The sequence below is a fragment of the Tenrec ecaudatus genome, chromosome 8 (genome assembly GCF_050624435.1).
Source record: "Tenrec ecaudatus isolate mTenEca1 chromosome 8, mTenEca1.hap1, whole genome shotgun sequence".
NCBI lineage: Eukaryota > Metazoa > Chordata > Mammalia > Afrosoricida > Tenrecidae > Tenrec > Tenrec ecaudatus.
This window is the reverse complement of record NC_134537.1, coordinates 10,937,830-10,955,776: the sequence shown is the minus strand read 5'-3', so window position 1 is coordinate 10,955,776 and position 17,947 is coordinate 10,937,830. Positions and strand designations below refer to the sequence as shown.

The 17,947-nt window shown below is 45.5% G+C and overlaps 1 protein-coding gene across 1 annotated transcript in view; it reads left to right on the top strand.

Moving 5' to 3' along the window:
* The window catches only part of MYRIP (myosin VIIA and Rab interacting protein), a 279,856-nt gene that overhangs the window by 86,280 nt on the left and 175,629 nt on the right, over positions 1 to 17,947 (top strand). Inside the window, exon 2 of the mRNA XM_075555859.1 lies at positions 1,158 to 1,379. Coding sequence (XP_075411974.1) covers positions 1,158 to 1,379 — 222 coding nt within the window. The remainder of the gene's footprint in view (positions 1 to 1,157; positions 1,380 to 17,947) is intronic.

The following is a 17,947-nucleotide window of genomic DNA, read 5'->3' as shown; positions in this document are numbered from 1 at the left end:
GCCTCCTTGGATCCTTCCAGTGGCCCCAGGAAGCAGTATCTCCCATGCTGGGAAGCACTGTTCCACACTCAGCTTAGCCAGATCACCCTGACTGCCTTGACCCACAGATTCGTGTCCATTTGCCAAATGCTCTCTCACGGCTGGAGTTGGAAACTGGGATTGTTGATAGAACCTGCTCAGTGGCGCCCCTTCAGGCAGTGCCCAGGGCCTGCGCCAACCCTTAGCCGAGTCTCTACAGGATCTAATGGAGCCTACTTCCAGCAGGGAGGGCTGTTGTGAGGTTCATGCATCCATCTGCCTAAGTGATCTTGGTGCCTTTGTCGAGATGACGACCGAGGGGAGGGTTTTATTTCCCATGGATAAGCTTAGTTCTACAACCATCGACATCTCAGTCTAACCTCTGACGTATAAATAATAAGCCTCTCCAGGCTTCTGGAAGAACATACTTTTGTGATTTACACACAACTTTAACGTACCTCTCCTGGTCTTCTATCAACAGTCGGACTTCCAGAGACTTGGTATATGTGTGAGTCTGGGTAGACTAGAGAAACAAATTCATAGGCACTCACAGATGTATAAGAAAGCGCTTTATATAAAAGAGCAATTGAATATTGAGAAAACAGCTCAGTCCAGATCAAATCCATAAGTCCGGTAATTAGCCCATATGTCCCATACCAATCTATATAGTCCTCTTCAGACTCACAAAACACATGCAATGGCGCTGAATGCAAGATCACAAGCCAGTGGGTGGGAAGTCTTGTGGATCCAGTGGTGGAAGCATCTCAGCACTGGCAGGGGTGTCCACATGCCTTCTCCAGCTCAGGGCACTAGCATCATCTCTTGTGTCTGGTCAGCTGCTATGTCTCCCAGGGAGTGAGCAGAGAAAGTGTGTCTCCCTCCTCCATGGAGGAAGACAGGAGTTCCCAGAATCCTCAGGAGAAAGCCATACCCACACAGAGACCTCATAGGCTATACAGTGATTGACAGGCTAGACTCCACCCCTTCACTCTAAATCCTCAAGTTGACAGCAGATTACGTAACTATCACAATGTAGGAAGGCCCTCCCAGGCAGCTTGGGCTTTGGTCATAGGAACCTAGACTACCTGCAGAGCGCCCTAGACCTTGATGTGTTCTTCCTGGTCTCCTCTCCCATCCAGCGAGATGAAGCAGAAGCTGGAGGAGGAAGGCAGCAAGTGCAGGATCCTCTCCAAGCACCAGAAGTTCGTGGAGCACTGCTGCATGCGCTGCTGCACGCCCTTCACCTTCCTCGTCAACACCAAGCGCCGCTGTGGGGACTGCAAGTTCAACGTCTGCAAAGGCTGCTGTGCCTTCCAGAAGCGAGAAAAGGTCTGGATCTGCTGTGTCTGCCAGCAAGCCAGGTGAGTGTCCACCAGGTGAGGGGGATGAACCCGCCCCTTCCTTCAGCCAGGTAGGTCTAGCTGCGACGGACTGGCCAGCGTAGCGAGCACCTGCAGGAATAGAAAGATTGCTGGGGTGAAAGGTTGGGCACCTGGTGAGTGACCTTTGAAGAGAGGCTGAGAGGGAGACCACTTGGGTGTAAGCAGGAAGGAGGAGGATTCCGGGCCCTTGGGAAATGAAAAATACAACTCCTTGCGGGTCCCACCTCGTCTTTGGATGTTTCTTGTACGGTGTGCATGCTTTGATTCCCTCGCTCTGCGCAACACGGCTGGATTCTTAGGAGTCGTGCGGGGTATGAGGATAATGGTGTTGGCTTGGGAAGATTTCTTGGGCCTCAGAGGCTTAGGGGGTGGTTGACCCCCGGGTCCGTGAGGATTGATTCTGACCTGTGGGAATACATGCCTAACCAAGTCACTGGCTCTCTGTCCTGGGACTGGGAAAGCTGCGTGGGGGGACAGAAGCTCAATGCGGCATTATGGGAGGTGCAGAAAGAGCCAATCATGTGAACGGGAATGGAATGATTCCGTGTCGAAGACAGGACCAGAGAGCTTGGAGTCGCATACTGTCCACGTGCTCCTGTGGTGACGCACCGAACACTTGTGTGGTTGTTTTCTTAATACATGGAAGCAGATGCGCTAGGCAAGCAGTATTCGGTGCTTGACACTTCACGCTCATGGAGATCGAGTCGATTCTGACTCAATAGTGATCGTGTAGGACCAGATAGAACCAGCCCTACTGGTTTCTAAGACTGGAACTCTTTGGGGGAGTAGAGCGCCTCCTGGTTCTCTCAGTTTGTTCCTTAGCAAAAAAAAATAATAATAATAACTTGGCCTTTGCTGATACTAGCATCGTATAACATTATACGTCGCTCTCCTTGCATCCTTGGACAATGGCTCTATTCCAGTGAGCCACATGGAGACTGGCTGGCTCCTGGCAGCCCCTACTCAGGATGCCCACCTTCCTCCCCTTTCCCTTCTTCTCTCCCCTTTTACCCCCTTCCCTGTTTCATTATTCATCAGACACAGCATCAGGTACCAGCATTTTCCCTTCAAATGAGTTCATGGGGTTGGCTACATAGAGAACTCGGGGTCAACCAAGAATCCGTCTCTAGGCTATCAAGTACAAAGCAGCCCAGCGATGCCCACTAAAGCCAAAGATGGTTTGCTGACCACCTCCTGGCCAGCTCCTCCCTTATCCTGGACCTGCCTTTCAGGGCAAAGAGCCCATCGAAGACACCAGCACCATGAAAGATTGACACAAGTTCCCTGGCAACAGAAAGGAAGGAGGAGGGAACCTGTGGTTGAAGATGAGGGTACATTTTAGAGGGATGGATGGGAAGAGGTCCATCTCATACCTTCTCTTTCCTAACACAGTTGGGGTATACGAATAGAGTTGGGTATCGGGGAGATCAGAGTAGTCTTGCCATTTTCATGACAGCAGTTGGAGGGTCTAAACTTTTGAGCAGGGTGCTGGCATGACTAGTGGAGTTTGTATACTTCCAGTCCACCATTGTGTGTTTTGCTCCAGCCACACTCAGCTGCCCCGTCTCCACATCCAAGGATAGTAGAAGTCAATTTCTCCTGGGTCAGGAGTTCAGAACAGCCCAGAAGGGAGTAGAGGTTCTTAAAAACCTCAAGCTCACTGCCAACCAGTCAATTCTGACTCACAGTGGCCCAGTGACCCGATAGGACAGGGTAGAATTACCCTCGTGGGTTTGCTAGACTGAAAATCTTTATCCTAGTAGAAAGCTTTGTCTTTCTCTCCTGGAGCAGCTGGTGGTTTTGAATGCTAATGGCAAGGTTGTCTGCCCAATGATTTAGCAGAATCCCGCTAGGGAGCAGGGTGTCTCAAGGAAAGGTGTTTAATAATAACCCTTACCAGATACTGAAAAATACATTGTGAAACGGGAATGGCACCTGGCCACTAAACTTTTATTTTAAATTTTCATCTCATATTTCTAGCAAGTGAGTGAGGAAGCAAGAGGTTGAGGTCAGCCCCTATACCTTAATTTTGCATCATTCTCTTGTCAGCCTGGCATGACAGCTACCTAAGTCTCAGAAGTAAAGCATCAGAAAAAGAAGGACCATTCCTGGTAGGGAACCTAAAAAGAAACCCCCCAAAACTGGTGTGTGTTTCTTCCACTTGTTTTAAAGAGGGAGGGAGAGACCAGCACCCTCAATTAATCAGTGCAGACAGTGCATATCCCTGCATGCTTAAGAAAAAGTGGAGAAAAGAGATGCCAGAGTTTTCCTGCTTTAACCTCAGGTGATGTGTTGTGGGGGTATCTCTGGGGTTTAGGGGTGACTACTGACTCAGAGTGGAAAAGACAGAGAAATTGGGGCTCATTCCTTGTATTTCCATATTATTCAAGCTAGTCTCCAGGAATCTGCCCAGGCATGACATCCATGAGCCGTGTGGTGGGATTTTGTACCTTGAACATGCTCTAAAGCCCAGGTTGGTAGGGTAGTCTGTGCAGCTCAAAGTTCTACAGACATCTGGTCTGTTGGCCGATGCCAGCCCTCTACCTTGTCCCTTGGTCAGGTTCAGGATCTGTGAAGTATAGTTCATTCAGGTATGCAGTTATAAATGAATTTTTGGCTACTTACCAACCACTGACACATCCATCGTGGGAGGTAAGGCATATTTTGACTAGCATGAGGAACAGAAATTTCCAGATACATCACAGCTTTAAAAACCTGCCCACTTTTTTTGTGTGTGTGGAAGCAGACAGGTTTTTCCTACAGTTGGTGAGACCATAAATACAGGTTGTGCCCCGGCCGGTCTCGAGTGTAGTGCTGCACCCTGGCTGTCTGCAGCACCTGTTCTTGAGCCTGCTCTGCCCTCTGCTCCTCAGCCCTTCATACCCCCCACTACAGTTAGACTCGGTTAACATTGGGGTTTTTTCTGCATTCTTCCTACATGTCTCTATTCAAGCCATTGTATAATTAAATACTGTTTGGGGCCAGGTCCCGTGAGGGACACCATTTTTGTTTCAGCATCTCAATTTCATTTTCATGAAATTACACGACCTACCATATATACTTGAATATAAGCCAACCCGAGTATAAGCCGAGGTACCTAATTATGACCTGGGAAACCAGAAAAACTGATGGACTCGAGTAGAAGCTTAGGGTGGGAAATGCAGGATGTGAATTAACACAGAGACCAGAGGGGAGAGACAGAGCGCAGCCACAGACACATCCTTACCAGTTCAGCTGCCGGTATAAGTGAATCACTACGGGTGCTTCTGCGAATTGGAGCCATCAACATCATAGGACGGCTCTGATTGGTTTGATGTGAGTGAACAAACATTCGAAGCCCTGCAGTGTCAGCGGGGCTTTGAATGAACAGTGGAGGAGCGGCAATCACCTGCGAGATAACGGGTGCTCATCCTGTTACCTCGGGGGGGCCCCAGCAAGGTGTTACACTGACCCGTGTATAAGCCGAACCCCAGGGTACCACTGCCCCATGTATAAGCAGAATATATGAGTATATATGGTATTTTCAGAGGCAGAATGCTCCAGCCCCCTGTTTGACCTCCTTGCTGCCCGTCAGAAACGTTCCCTTCCCTTGTATAGATAAATCACATTTGTTGCACTGTTTAATGTTCAGCTATTTTTCTGTATCCACTGGATATGGTTTTGTTTTGGAGATTTTATGGGGCTATCGATAATGATCCTGAGAAACGGTCTTTATTCACAAATAATGTAGGAGCTAGGGTGGGGGCCACTCAAGTAATGGTATTCATAGACGCTGTCATTCTGAATGAGGGCCTACTTAGAAAGGTAGGGTTCATGGGACAGGGGCTCCGCTGGACTCCTCGGATGGAGCCATTGCAAAAGTGACGGTGACCTGAAACTCCAGGCTTCTTCTGCTCCGCCTCAACTTTCTCACTGGAAGAAACGGGTCTATGCACCGGAGTGCTCTGTTTGGTTATTTAGCTCACTGCAACACGTACAGTACAACAGTACAACACGTAGCATGCCATTGCATAGTTCAGTCGCATCCAGAAGAGCTGCCCAAACATCACCACAATCCGTTTGGGAACATGTTCTTCATTCTTGGAATCACTGCCGTTGGCTCCCTATTTCCCTCAAGCTCCCCTGACACACCCACAAGGGACCATCAGTCCAGTTACTGTCTCCACAGATGGACTTAGCCTTAGATTTCATTTACAGAGAAACATTAAAAAACAAACAGCTAACAAGGGGAACACAGTAAAACAAATTAAAACCTCAGGAAGCAGAAAAATTAGATACTATTAAATTAAAATATTAATTTACCATCACATAAAAACTGGATATTAAAAACTAGAACATAATAATAATACTTACTATCAGACCCTTTACAGATAAGATTTGTTGTCAACTCCCACCCTAGACCAATCATGGCCCATCACCTGCTTTCAACACCTTTCCAGCCTGAGCCTAATTGGCATACACTGTAGAGTAGGATGAAGGGAGAATGGATTCTGGGACAACCCTCACTGCCTGCCTCATGCATACCGTAAAATCACTGGGGATTTTAACAGCTGACAAAGGTAACACCACTCCTGATAACAGACCATAGACCTGGGGCCCAGGGGACTAAAGATAGCGCTGCTACTTGGCCTGGAAGCACTGGGGGCACGTAAGAAACCAGTGCCATTGTCCTGCAATTGCTGCCAGTCCAGCCAACTTCACCGTCAACTTTGCCCGTTGGTTTACATGGGAAGGAGGAAAACACCCAAAACTTTAACTGCGTTCCATTCTGGTCTTTAAAAAGGGTGAGGTGATTGGGGGAGGGGAGGGGTAGGTTGCTGAGGAGGGACGAGGGAAGGAGGAGGGACAAGAAGAACCACATGTACGGAGGGCTTGCTGATTTCATTTCTTGAGGTGGCTGTGTAAATCTATAGAGTATGTTTCCTTAAAAAAATCATCCAGATTCCTTATCCTTCAATCCCAAATAGTAGTCTGAGTGGCTTTAAGGAAAAAGAAAAAAAAGAGGAAAAGTAAAATTGAAATGGACTTGGAGTCTTTAGTGACAAACAAGTTCATCTCAAACAAAAGAAATAAAAATGATTTTTAAAACCATGAAGCTGAAAATAATAAAATGCTGACTTATTAGGCATTTCCCAAGCATTACCTGTTAGCATATAAGCGACACAGTACATCAATTATTGTGCTCAGCTGCTACTGAAAAGAGAGGAGGTTTCTGTCCACTCCAAGATGCCTTGGAAGAAAGATTTGGCCCCCTGCTTCCATAAAAGCAGCCATTTCCCATCTAGGGCACCATTCTGAGAACATGTCTGACATATGTCTACACGTATACAAGGGGATATCCACCCCCAAAACCCGAAATTGCACTGGGCGGAGCAGAGCTTTTGAAGTACACATTTTCTGCACATGGCAAGCATTGAGCAACTCACTCTGAGTTAATGCACCCAATGGCATCACCTGGGAAGGTGCTCTCTGTTCAGTGAATTTTTTTCATAAAAGCAGTTTTGCTCAAACCTCATTTTTTGTGATGGCTGATGTAAGAGAACAGTGTGCAGCTGTGAAATCTTGTTTCCTGCCTGGGAAACATGCTGCACAAACTGTTGTGATGTTGAAGAGAGCTGACACAGACAGTGTATGGGGCAACCTCAAGTGTATGAGTGGTTTTCTCATTTCTAAAGAGGTGAAATACGATTGATGACAAACCTCATTCTGGATGCCCATCAACTTCCTGAACAGATGAAGATGTTAACTCTCAGTGCATTTGGAGTTCATTCCAGCAGGTCTGATGATTAATCAAGCTTTCTATCTAGAGGTTCTGAGAAGATTGTGTACCAGTATGTGTCCAAAAGGCCTGATTTGTGGCAGGTGGGGGACTGGTTTTGCCACCATGACGATGTACCTGCTCACTTCTTTTTGTTAACGTGGGTGCAGAGGGACAGCAATTTGATGACATAGAAGAGGTGAAGAAAAAAAAAGAGGGAGGTGCTCTCAGCCATGCAAACAGATGAGTCTGAAAAATGTTTCCAAGAATGGAATCACAGATTTGACAAATGTATTAAGTGTCGTGGAGAGTGCTTTGAAGGTGATAAGGTTGTTTTGTAGGTAATGATAATAATAATAATAATAAAAAACATAGCTTTGAACAAAAAATTCTGGTTTGGGGGGTTACCCCCTTGTATGCATGTGTATGTGTGCGTGTATAGGTATATTTGCCAAGAGTTGAAATTGGCTTGACAGCAACTGGTTACACACACACCAAATCAGTGCCTGCCGTGTTTTGATGCCATGAAGATCAAATTGTCTCCTGACAATATAAAGAGGATCCTGGTGTCCTCACGGGTTACAGGTTGGGCAGCTAACCACAAGATCAGCAGGTCACCCCACCAGCAGCCCCTCATAAGGAAAGCAAGATTTTCTGCTGTGGGAGAGAGTCACTGCCTCGGAAACCCACTGGAGCAGTTCTCTGTTCTGCCAGGTTCCTGGGGGAGGGAGTCAACACCGTGGCATGAGTTTGGTTTTGAGTTAGATAGAGCATGAGTTCGGTGGCATGAGTTCGGTTTTGAGTTAGACCACAGGGGTGTTCTCCGGCTTGAGGAGGGAGAATGAATACCATAGAAAATGTTGTCTTTGGGTAAAATGCTGAAATGCAAGGCCCATCCCATGTAAAACAAACTGCTGCCATAAAGAATGGCCTTCTTCATGGCACCCCTAATGGAGGATCCCTGTTAACTTCAGAGAGAAAATGGAGGGGAATGTCCTCTCCTTTCAAAAAGAGCCCACAGTTGGATAGCTTGTCATTGTTTCAGAATAAAAAGCCCAGAGTAAGAGGCAGCTGGGGCTCTGTGTCTTTCAGGCCCATTTCCCTGGTGGGCGTCCCATTATCAGCCGGACTCAAGGACAGGAGACCTTGAGAAAGAACATCTCCAACTCCTTAGGACTTCGCTGTTTTCAAGTTTCTTTGTGAAGGAATCATCCAGGCCTCTGGAAGGCCTTGTTAAAGTACCCTTTCCTGGCCAACCACTGTGGAAAATCATTTAGCAGTTCCTCCAAAAGTTAAACCCAGAGCGACTGTGTAATCCAGCAAGCCCACTCCTAGGTATCTGCGAGCAGGAAGGCAAACAGACGCGTGTGCACTAACGTTCACGGCAGCGCCACTCACAACAGCTGTGAGGATAGAACACCCTCATTGTTCACCAACAGAGGGAAGGGTAAGCAAGATGAAGGACATACACACAGCAGAATCTTACTCAGCCACAAAGAGCCATGATGTCAATACATGCCCCAACATGCATGGACCTCTCTAATGTGCTGGTGGAAGAAGTCAGTCACAAAGGAACAAATATGATATCATCACATATATGAACTCTCTAGGGTAGGCAAGTGTGCAGAGACCACAATATTGTATTACAGGGGTAAGGAGGGAGGGGTGGGGAGAAAGACTCATTGATTAGGGGACACCAAGCTTCTGTTCATGGCTCATCACTTAGTCTTAGCACCTTTCCATCCTGAGTATAGCTGGGATACAGTTAGCTTGGGTCAAGGGAAGAATGGTTCTCATGACAACCTTCACTATGGGGAGAAGTGCATAATGTACATGGCTGAACAACATGGTGAACAACTGTACATACGGAAGATGAAAAGATGAATGGTTTGTTACAGACATATGCGCCACCGCCGCCACCTCCACAACAAAGTCTTTTGTTAAGAGAAACAGCTTTGCTCGGACCAGTGCTGGACAGGGTTCTGAGCAGCAGGTATCAGCGGGAAGTTTCTCAGAGAGTCAAATATTAACATAACCTGGAGGTTCTCATTAATTTGATAATATATGGGGAAAAAAGAATTGATCCACCATGACTATACTATCTGTGACATAGTAATATAAACATGCAATCGTGTTTCTACACATTAAAATCTGGTGGTGTCAGAGAGCATCGCTTGGCTTCTGTGGGGGAGAAGAGAATCATCCCCTCCACCTTCCTACGATTTCTGACTTCAGCCATCCACCCTGCCCATCCCCATAGCACTGTCTACTACTTCTCTTGGTCGAGTGATGGGTGGCAATGGCCAACATCATCCACAGGCCATAATGTTGCTTATGGCTTGATTAGGAAAATAATAGGCTACAACTCGGGATCAAGGTCACCTTAAAGTAACTGAAACCACTCAGGAGATGGGATGTGTTTGTCCACAAAAGACTTTCAACCTCTCATCTCCTCTGCTGTGTCCATTTCTTTGGGCCATGACTACGCCTTTGCCCTACTTGAGCAAGTGTTAGAGCTCTTCAGAGACATGGTCAAAGGTACACTACACTGCCAACAAGCTTCCCGCCCTACGGTGCTCTGCCTTCTCCTTCCGTGGGTCAGTGAGCACACTGTAGCCCCCCCCCCCCAAACCGTGGACCAGAAAGCCCAGCACAGCTGCCACATGTTATTTCATGGTTCTCACTCCTCAGTCTCACACCTTCTTAGTACCTCTGGAGCCAAGATGTGTTGCAGCTCTCTCTGGCTCCTGGGTCTAGAATAGTGGTTCTCAATCTTTCTAATGTTTGGACCCTTTAATACAGTTCCTCATGTTGTGGTGACCCCCCAACCATGAAATTATATTTGTTGCTGCTTCGTAACTGTAATTTTGCTACTGTTATGAATCAGATTTGTCCCTAGAGCAGTCTCCAGTGCCCTGCCTGCCCTTTTACTGTCACTTGGAAAATTTTTCGTCCATGGCACCAAGAAAGTGTCACTTCAGCACAAGAGGAGTTTTAGACCAGATAAATGACAGTAGCAGTGACTTAGAATTACTCGCAGAATTGTGTATTAAAGTTTATCATACCTGAAATGTCTACAAGAGAGATTAAAATGAGCAATTTCTTAAGAATTATGGGCCTAAAATGTAAAACAGCAAATTTTATGCAAAACAATGTACCACTTTGGGTTCAAAATTACTGACATAATTAGACTGTCAGGGAGGTTTAATAGATTAAAACCTATCCTAATGGAAAGAGGGAGTTCTGGTGCCTTTGAGGTGAGGCGCTCAATAGCTAACCCAAAGGGGGTGAATTGAAACCACTCACTACCGCATGGGAGAGAGATGTGGTAGTCGACTACCAGGGATTATTACAGATAAGTGTCACTGAATTAATTCCAATGCACTGTGACCCTACACACAACGGAACTAAACACCGACCGCTCCTACACCATCCTCCAAAGTGTTGCTATGGCTGAGCCGCTGTGTCAGTCCATCTTGTTGAGCGTCTCGCTTGTTCCCTGGCCCTCTGCTTTTCTAAGCAAGATACCCTTGTGTATCGGGGCCTGATCACATAGCCAAAGGAAGAAGGCTCACCAGCCTCGCAGTTAAAGACATTCTCGTGTGCTTCTGCCAAGACAGATGGGTTTGTTTATATAACTGATGTCTTCTGCCAACGCCATGATTCAAAGGCATTGATGATTCTTCCGTCTTCCTATTCATTATCCAGCTTTCACATGCATAAAAGGCGATTGAAGACACTGTGGCTTAGGTCAGGGACACCTTAGTCCACACAAATGGCATCTTTTCTTTTTAGCATTTTAGAGATAGTGTTTGCTGCAGGCTTAACTAATGGAACATGTCATATGATTTCTGGACTGCTTCTTTATGGCTTTTGATGGAGGATCCAAGTCAAATGACATCTTGACAACTTCAGTTTTTCGCCCATTTGTCACAAAATATTGTCTGTTGGTCCAGTTGTGAAATTTTTGTTTTTATATTGAGTTTAATCCATACTCTAGACTGTAGCTTTTGATGTGAATCAATAAACACTCTAGCTCTTCTTCAGTTTTAGCAAGATGGGTTGTAATATTTGCATGTCTCGGGTTGTTAATGAGTCTTTCTGTAATCCTGTGTTCTTCAGACAATCCGCCTTTTCAGATTATTTGCTCAGCATACGAACCGAGTGAGTATGGTGAAGGGACATAACTCTGACAGACCGCGTTCTCGTTTTCAGACCATGCAGTGTCCCTTGTTCTGTTCAGACCATGCTTCTTGGTTACTGGCTCTGCATGAACACAAGTAAACAAGTAAACAAGTAAGTGTTCTGGAATTCCCATTCTTCAAGTGCTTTCCATAATCTGCTGTGACCCACAGAGCCAAATACCTTTACATAGTCAGTAAAACACAAGTAAGCACCTTTCTAGTCGTCTCTGTTTTCAGCCAAGGTACACCAGACTGCACACATCCCCCAATAAAACCTGGAGAAAAGCTCCACTAGGTGGAGCTTTAGTAGAACGCATCTCCCCCCACCCCCACCCCCCAGGCAAGCATCAAGCAACTCTCTCTGAGGAAGTGCACACAGTGACTTTTTTCATGAAAGCAATTTCACTCGAACCTCTTTTTTTGTGATGGCCAATTTAAGAGAACAGCTTGTGTCTGTGAACTTTTGTTTCCTGCCCAGGAAAAATGCCACAGAAACAGTTGTGATGTCGAACACAGCTTACAAGGACAGCGCTACGGGAAACACTCAAGTGTACAAGTGGTTTTCTGGCTTCAAAAAAGGTGAAATGTTGCTTGATGACAAGCCTCGTTCTGGACATCTGTCAACTTCCTGAATGGATGAAAATGTTGACTTGTAGTGTATTTGGAGTTTGTTCCACCAGGTCAGACTGTTAATCAAGCTTTCGATTGAGAGGTTCTGAAATGATTGTGTAACAATGTGCAACAAAAAAAAGACCAGACTTGTGGCAGATGGGCCACTGGTTTTGCCACCATGACAATGCACCTACTCATGCAGCTACCTCAGTGCACCAGTTTTTTGGTAAAAAACCAGCATGCCTCTCTCGCCCCACACACCTGACTCATCTGACCTCACTCTGTGAGACTTCTTTTTGTTTACTCGAATGAAAAGGAACATGAAAGGATAACGATTTGAGGACATAGACGTGTTAAGAAAAAAACAAGGGAGGTGCCTGCCCTCAGCCATCCAAACAGATGAGTTTGAAAAATGTTCCCAAGAATGGAACTGCAGATTTGACAAACAAATGTATTAAGTATAATGGAGAGTAATTTGTAGGTGTGAAGATTGTTTTGTAAAAAATTTTAAATACATAGCTTATTTTCTGGGAGGTCTTATTTTCGGGGGGATGTCTTATATTTCAACAAGAGGCAAAAACTGTAAGCAGGTCTTATTTTCTGGGGATGTCTTACTTTTGAGGAAAGGGTAAGATGCTCAGGTTTGTACCTTTTAGTGTTCCTGAAATCAGAATGTGTCTTAAAAGTATATCCAAATAAATGTGCCAGGCACCAAGAAAATAATCCACTTTAGTGATAATTGTCCATTCAGTAGCAGGCTTAGCTTTAGATAGAAGATATCTGTTCTTGAAAGGATCACCTCAATTGGGTCCTTTGTGTGGGGATCACCACGGTACATGTTGACTTGTCTTCCTCTGCATACATGACTTTACAGAGATCACAGGGTGATGCTGCCATTCAAAGGAAGTCACAGTGGACTCGGAAAGTCCCATCTTGCACAGGCTTCTCACTATAAAAGCTGCCTAGTTCAATGCCAAATCTCTAGACAAGATTGAAGATCTTGAAGGGAAACCGTTAGGAGAAGTTGTTAGAAAGTTCCATTCATGGATGGTGAGAGATAATCTACCTGTTCCAAGTTTACAACAAAACGAATCTTGGTGGAAAACCTCAGACCAGTACCAACTGATCTCTGACTCGAACACTTCAGGTGTTGATGTTATGAAAGCCAATGAGAGACTGAGGAACTGCTCAGGTTAAAGAAGGCCCCGGAGAGGTGGCAACTGAATCAAATGCCTGATCCTAGATTGGCTTCCGAAGAGAGCTATACAGGACACTGAGACAGATGATGAAATTTGAATATGGATAATCATAGTGTAGTATTATGTCCGTTTCCTGATTTGGGTCATGGTATGTGGCTATATAAATTTGATAGAGCAATATTTTGCTCCATCAATGCTTACCAAAAGGCCTCTGTGAAAGCAACCAGCTGGTCCCAGACAATCACTGATTTTGTGCAGAATTATTGTTCAGATTTTCACCTGCATTGCAGCAAATTTTGTGGTACAAATTCTTTGTCTGTCTTTTATTTGTGATGTTCTTTCCCCCCCCCACCCCCCCCTTCTTGAAGCTGAGAGAAAGATGAGACCTTCCCCCACGGAGAACCACAGTCTGCGAAGTCCACAGGCGAAGTTCTACCCTGTTCTTTAGGGTCACTGTCAGTCAGAATTGACTCAGTGACTCCAAGTTTTGGGGACTTCTTGAAGCATCTTTGTAAAAAAAATACGAGATTTCCTTGAAATATTTCCCATCCTTCTTAGATCCATCCTTTGTGGAAGGTACACATGGGGAAAAAGACCAACCTGATTTTGTTGTTTATGTAATTTCTCTAATACACAAAGAAACTAGTTCACCTTTTCTGGGAGTTCCCCAGCCTGTGTTCTCAGACACAGGTTCTGTGACAGGTATAATGTATAAATATTGCATGCTTTCAACAGCTTCTTTGGTTACCTGGACACAGGTCTGTGCGTGAACAGTTGTGAATGGGTGAAGGGAGATAGCCGAATGCTTGGGGAGCCAAGTGATTAGAGCAACAGTTGGAAAAGAACCCCCAAGGAGGAGCTGGGTGAGTTGGGCTTTTATGATGTAAGAGGAAAAGGCAACTTGTAAAAACCCAAGAGGGAGAACAGGGGCAGAGATGAAAACACAGGGTAGCTTCAGGCAACACTGATTTCTGAGGCCTGAGCCAGGCAGAGAGCAGAGTGCAGTACTAGAGGAGAAGTACATTGACTCTCTCTTCATGATAGTGCCAAATCCACTGCCATGGAGCCCATCCCATCTCATAGCGACGTTGGCCAGGGTTACCAAGGCTGTAAATCTTTCCAGGAGCAAGCAGCCTCAATCTTCCTCCTGAGGAGCAGCTGATGAGTTTGAACCACTGACTTTTAAGTTAGTAGCCCAACGTTGAATGTAGAGCACCACCAGGGATCCTTAGAAGATACATCACACCTCCTGAGCTCATTGAGGGAGTAACGTGGCCCAGGCCACATTCTAGGTCGGAACAGGAGCCAGACCAAGAGCTGGAGCCACCAGATTTTGCTTCTGGAACATGCATTCTCATTGGGAGGACATCCTGACCAAAGGAGCCCAAATTGGTCCACAGATGTGCATGTAGTGTATGCACAGGTAGAACAACTGATATTAAATTTTCATTGGGGAAATAACGATAGGGAGAAATGTCTAAAAATTTTTTCTTTTTTAAAAACATCATTTTATTGGGGACTCGTACAATTCTTATCAAAATCCATACATCCATCCATTGGGTCAAGCACATTCGTACATTTGTTGCCCTCATCATTCTCAAAATATTTGCTTTCCACTAAAAATTCTTCTTAAACCATAAAACCAAACTCACTTCCTTTGAGTCAATACTGACTCATAGCAACCTTACAGGACAAGGGTAGAACTGGCCCTGTGAGTTTCTGAGACTTTCTACGGGAGTAGAAAGCCCCATTTTTTCTCCCGCAGAGTAGCTGGAGGCTTTGAACTGATGACCTGTGGATTGCAGCCCAATGTTTTACCCACTACACCACCAGGGAGGCAAAGATATTGGGGAGAGAGAAAATAAAGCAGGCAAGACAATTCCCTACAGAAAGATGAGCCAGAACAGGTGTCTTCAAACTATAGAGCCCCTGAGATACTTGAGTCAGGTTGACAGGTCTGGTGGTGGAACTAAAGGTCTGTGTCTTTGGCTGTGTTATCAATGGCTGCTACAACCCCACGGAAGTATTTGTTGATGAGAAGTGAGATAATGCGTGTTTGGGGATTTGAAAAACAAAAGGAAGATTTAGTTCCTTATCCTGTTAAAAGCACCTCATGAACATGAGTCCACAGAGACCCCTAAGGGTAGACTGTACCAATTGACTTTCTCTGAGCTGAGAGGAGGGTGAGGATCTCCCCAGTCAGAGTATTGCTCTCAGAATGAATGACAAGCCTTTTCCTACCCAGCGACACCTGTTCATTCTTCCTCTGTTGTGGAGGCGACTGTTGTTTTTGGCACCGCTAACTGCTGTCATCTCAGACCTCGGCTCATGGCAAACCCAAGCACAGTGCAATTGGACTCTGAGTCACAGGATTTTTAAGGATGGATTTTCAAAAGTCTATAGTCAGGGCTTCTTTCCTAGTTCACTTTACTCTGGAGGTTCCTGCTGAGAACCATGCAGGCTCATAACCAAACTTAGGGCCCCATTGACAAACAGGCGGGGGCTATGAAGTTTGTCATGAATGGAATTATGTCTCCCCCAAATACATGTCAATTTGGCTGGGCCATGATGTGATGGTTTAGCAGTTGCATAATGATCCCCCAGGATGTGATCTGAGGTGGTAAGTCAACCAGTCTTAAGGAGGTTAAGTATGGGATACAACACCCTGAAAAAATGTTTCCTTGGGCTGTGGCATGCAACACCTCACAAAAGACAAACAAAACGTAGATTCAGAAATGGGTTTGGAGGTTGCACTAAATCATAGCTCCAACTTAAGAGCAATTAGTTCATACATTCTGGCCCTGCACCATACTCGCCCTCAGGAAGGAAACAGAAGATGGGGATGCTAGAGCAAAATAGTGGTGAAGAATTTACTTGGTGCCCGGCTATCAGATAAAGTAGCATCTGAGGTCTTAAATAAAGACTTGTCTCCAAACAAGCAGCCATCTAAGTGAGATGTCAACCAAGTTCACATGGAAGAAGCACACCATCATCAGTCAACGAAGGATTGTAAATCATATACTCCAAAGTAGAGGAGGGATTTATCAGAGCCTAAATTGTGAGAATCTGGGAGCCCAAGATACTACCAAGGGAACTACCTAGGAAATAAGCCTCCGTTGCTCTCCCTCCATCCATCATTGAGGAAGGGGAGGGAAGTGGTTACTGAATAAAATGCACCGGAGAGATGAGTAGAGAAGATCAAAGGCAGAAATCTGACTTGAGCACTTAAGACTTTATCAGTTGGCCCCCTCTGGAGCATGTTGGACCTGATCTCGTTTTCAACATTTTCTGTATTTTTGTTTTGTTTTATTTCAGTTTTGTTTGTTCCTATTAGGGTGTATCACAGAGGTGTTATGTCATCGAGGGGGGGTGTCACCCTCTTGAAGTTGTGTTATATGTCTTTCAGTCTGTGAAACCCAGGAGTGATAGGGACAGCAAGCATAAGTTGTTTTTTTGGCAGGGGGGGGGGGGGGGGGCTGGGGGAGACCGTGGTAAGGGCTTGAAGGAGGCAGGTAAAAGGGAGACTATGTCAAAGAGTCCAGGAAGGGAAAGAATGCTTGGAAACTGTGGTAGCAACTGTATAATACTGCTTGACATGACTGAATGATGGAACGATATGGTATATGTATGAACTCTCAATTAATAATAAATTAAAATAATTTCTTTTAAAAAAGGAGAAAGAAATAAGCAGAGGTCAGAGAGGCCTACTCCCAGAAGTGGTGTGTATGCATTGGAGCTGGATCCACACCCTGCAAAGCAAGACCCAGGGGCCAATGTCAGCAGGCAGTCTGCACATTAGCAAGCTGAGCCCAGACAACTGGGACTTGCCCTTGAATGTTATGTAAATCTGCCTTCCCTCTGAACTGATTGAACCACCCCTCCTGGCAACCAATACTTCATCACAGCCACCTTCACTTGCTGCCTGTGCAGCATTTAAATCCTTGGAAAGAAGCTGCGCCTCAGCTGGCACTGAGCCAAGGCCAGCCAAGAGCCTCGTGCACCTGCTCCGACACACTTAGAATTCTTAAAGGCACAATGAGAAATGGATCTCATTTGCAACCTAGAGTCTCCCTGTTTTTAGCCTATGTCCCTGAGGGGCACTAGTAGTTAATGTATGTAGCTGCTAACTGAAAGGTTGGAAGTTTGAGTCCCTCCAGAGGTACCTAAGAAGAAAGGACTATTTGCTTCCCCAAAACCATCCATTAAAAATCCAACGAGTACAGAAGTTGCTATGTCAGAGTCACCTCAACAGCAGCTGTTGTTTTTTTGTTTTGTTTTGTTTATTCAGTGCCAGGCTCAGGTCATCTCATTTAATTGTCATTAAGAGCAGTGAGGTAGCTACTAGTCCCTTCCTTTGAACATAAACCGAGTAACTCACAACCATCGAGTCAATGCTGACTCACTGCAACCCTATGGGACGGGCTAGATCTGCCGGTGCGGATTTCCGAGACTGTAACTCTTTATGGACTAGAAAGCCTCAACTTTCTCCTGAAGAGCGGGTGGTGGTTTCAAACTGTTGACCTGTGGATTGCAGCCCAATTCAGGACTCTTGAATTGAGTAATAAAGGAGAGGGTGAATAACTAGTCAGATGTTACACAGCTGGTGAGCCAGTAGGCAAAGTCAATCAGATTTTCACCACTGGGTTGTGTTGGTCTCTTGCCTGTTTTCTGTTTTCCCCTGAATGATCAGTTATATACTGGTAAGTGGAGTATTTGAGTTGAGTAAGCTGAGCCCCCGAAAATAAGCTTTTAAAAGAAAACAAACAAACTAGTATTTGGTTAAAAGCAATTTAA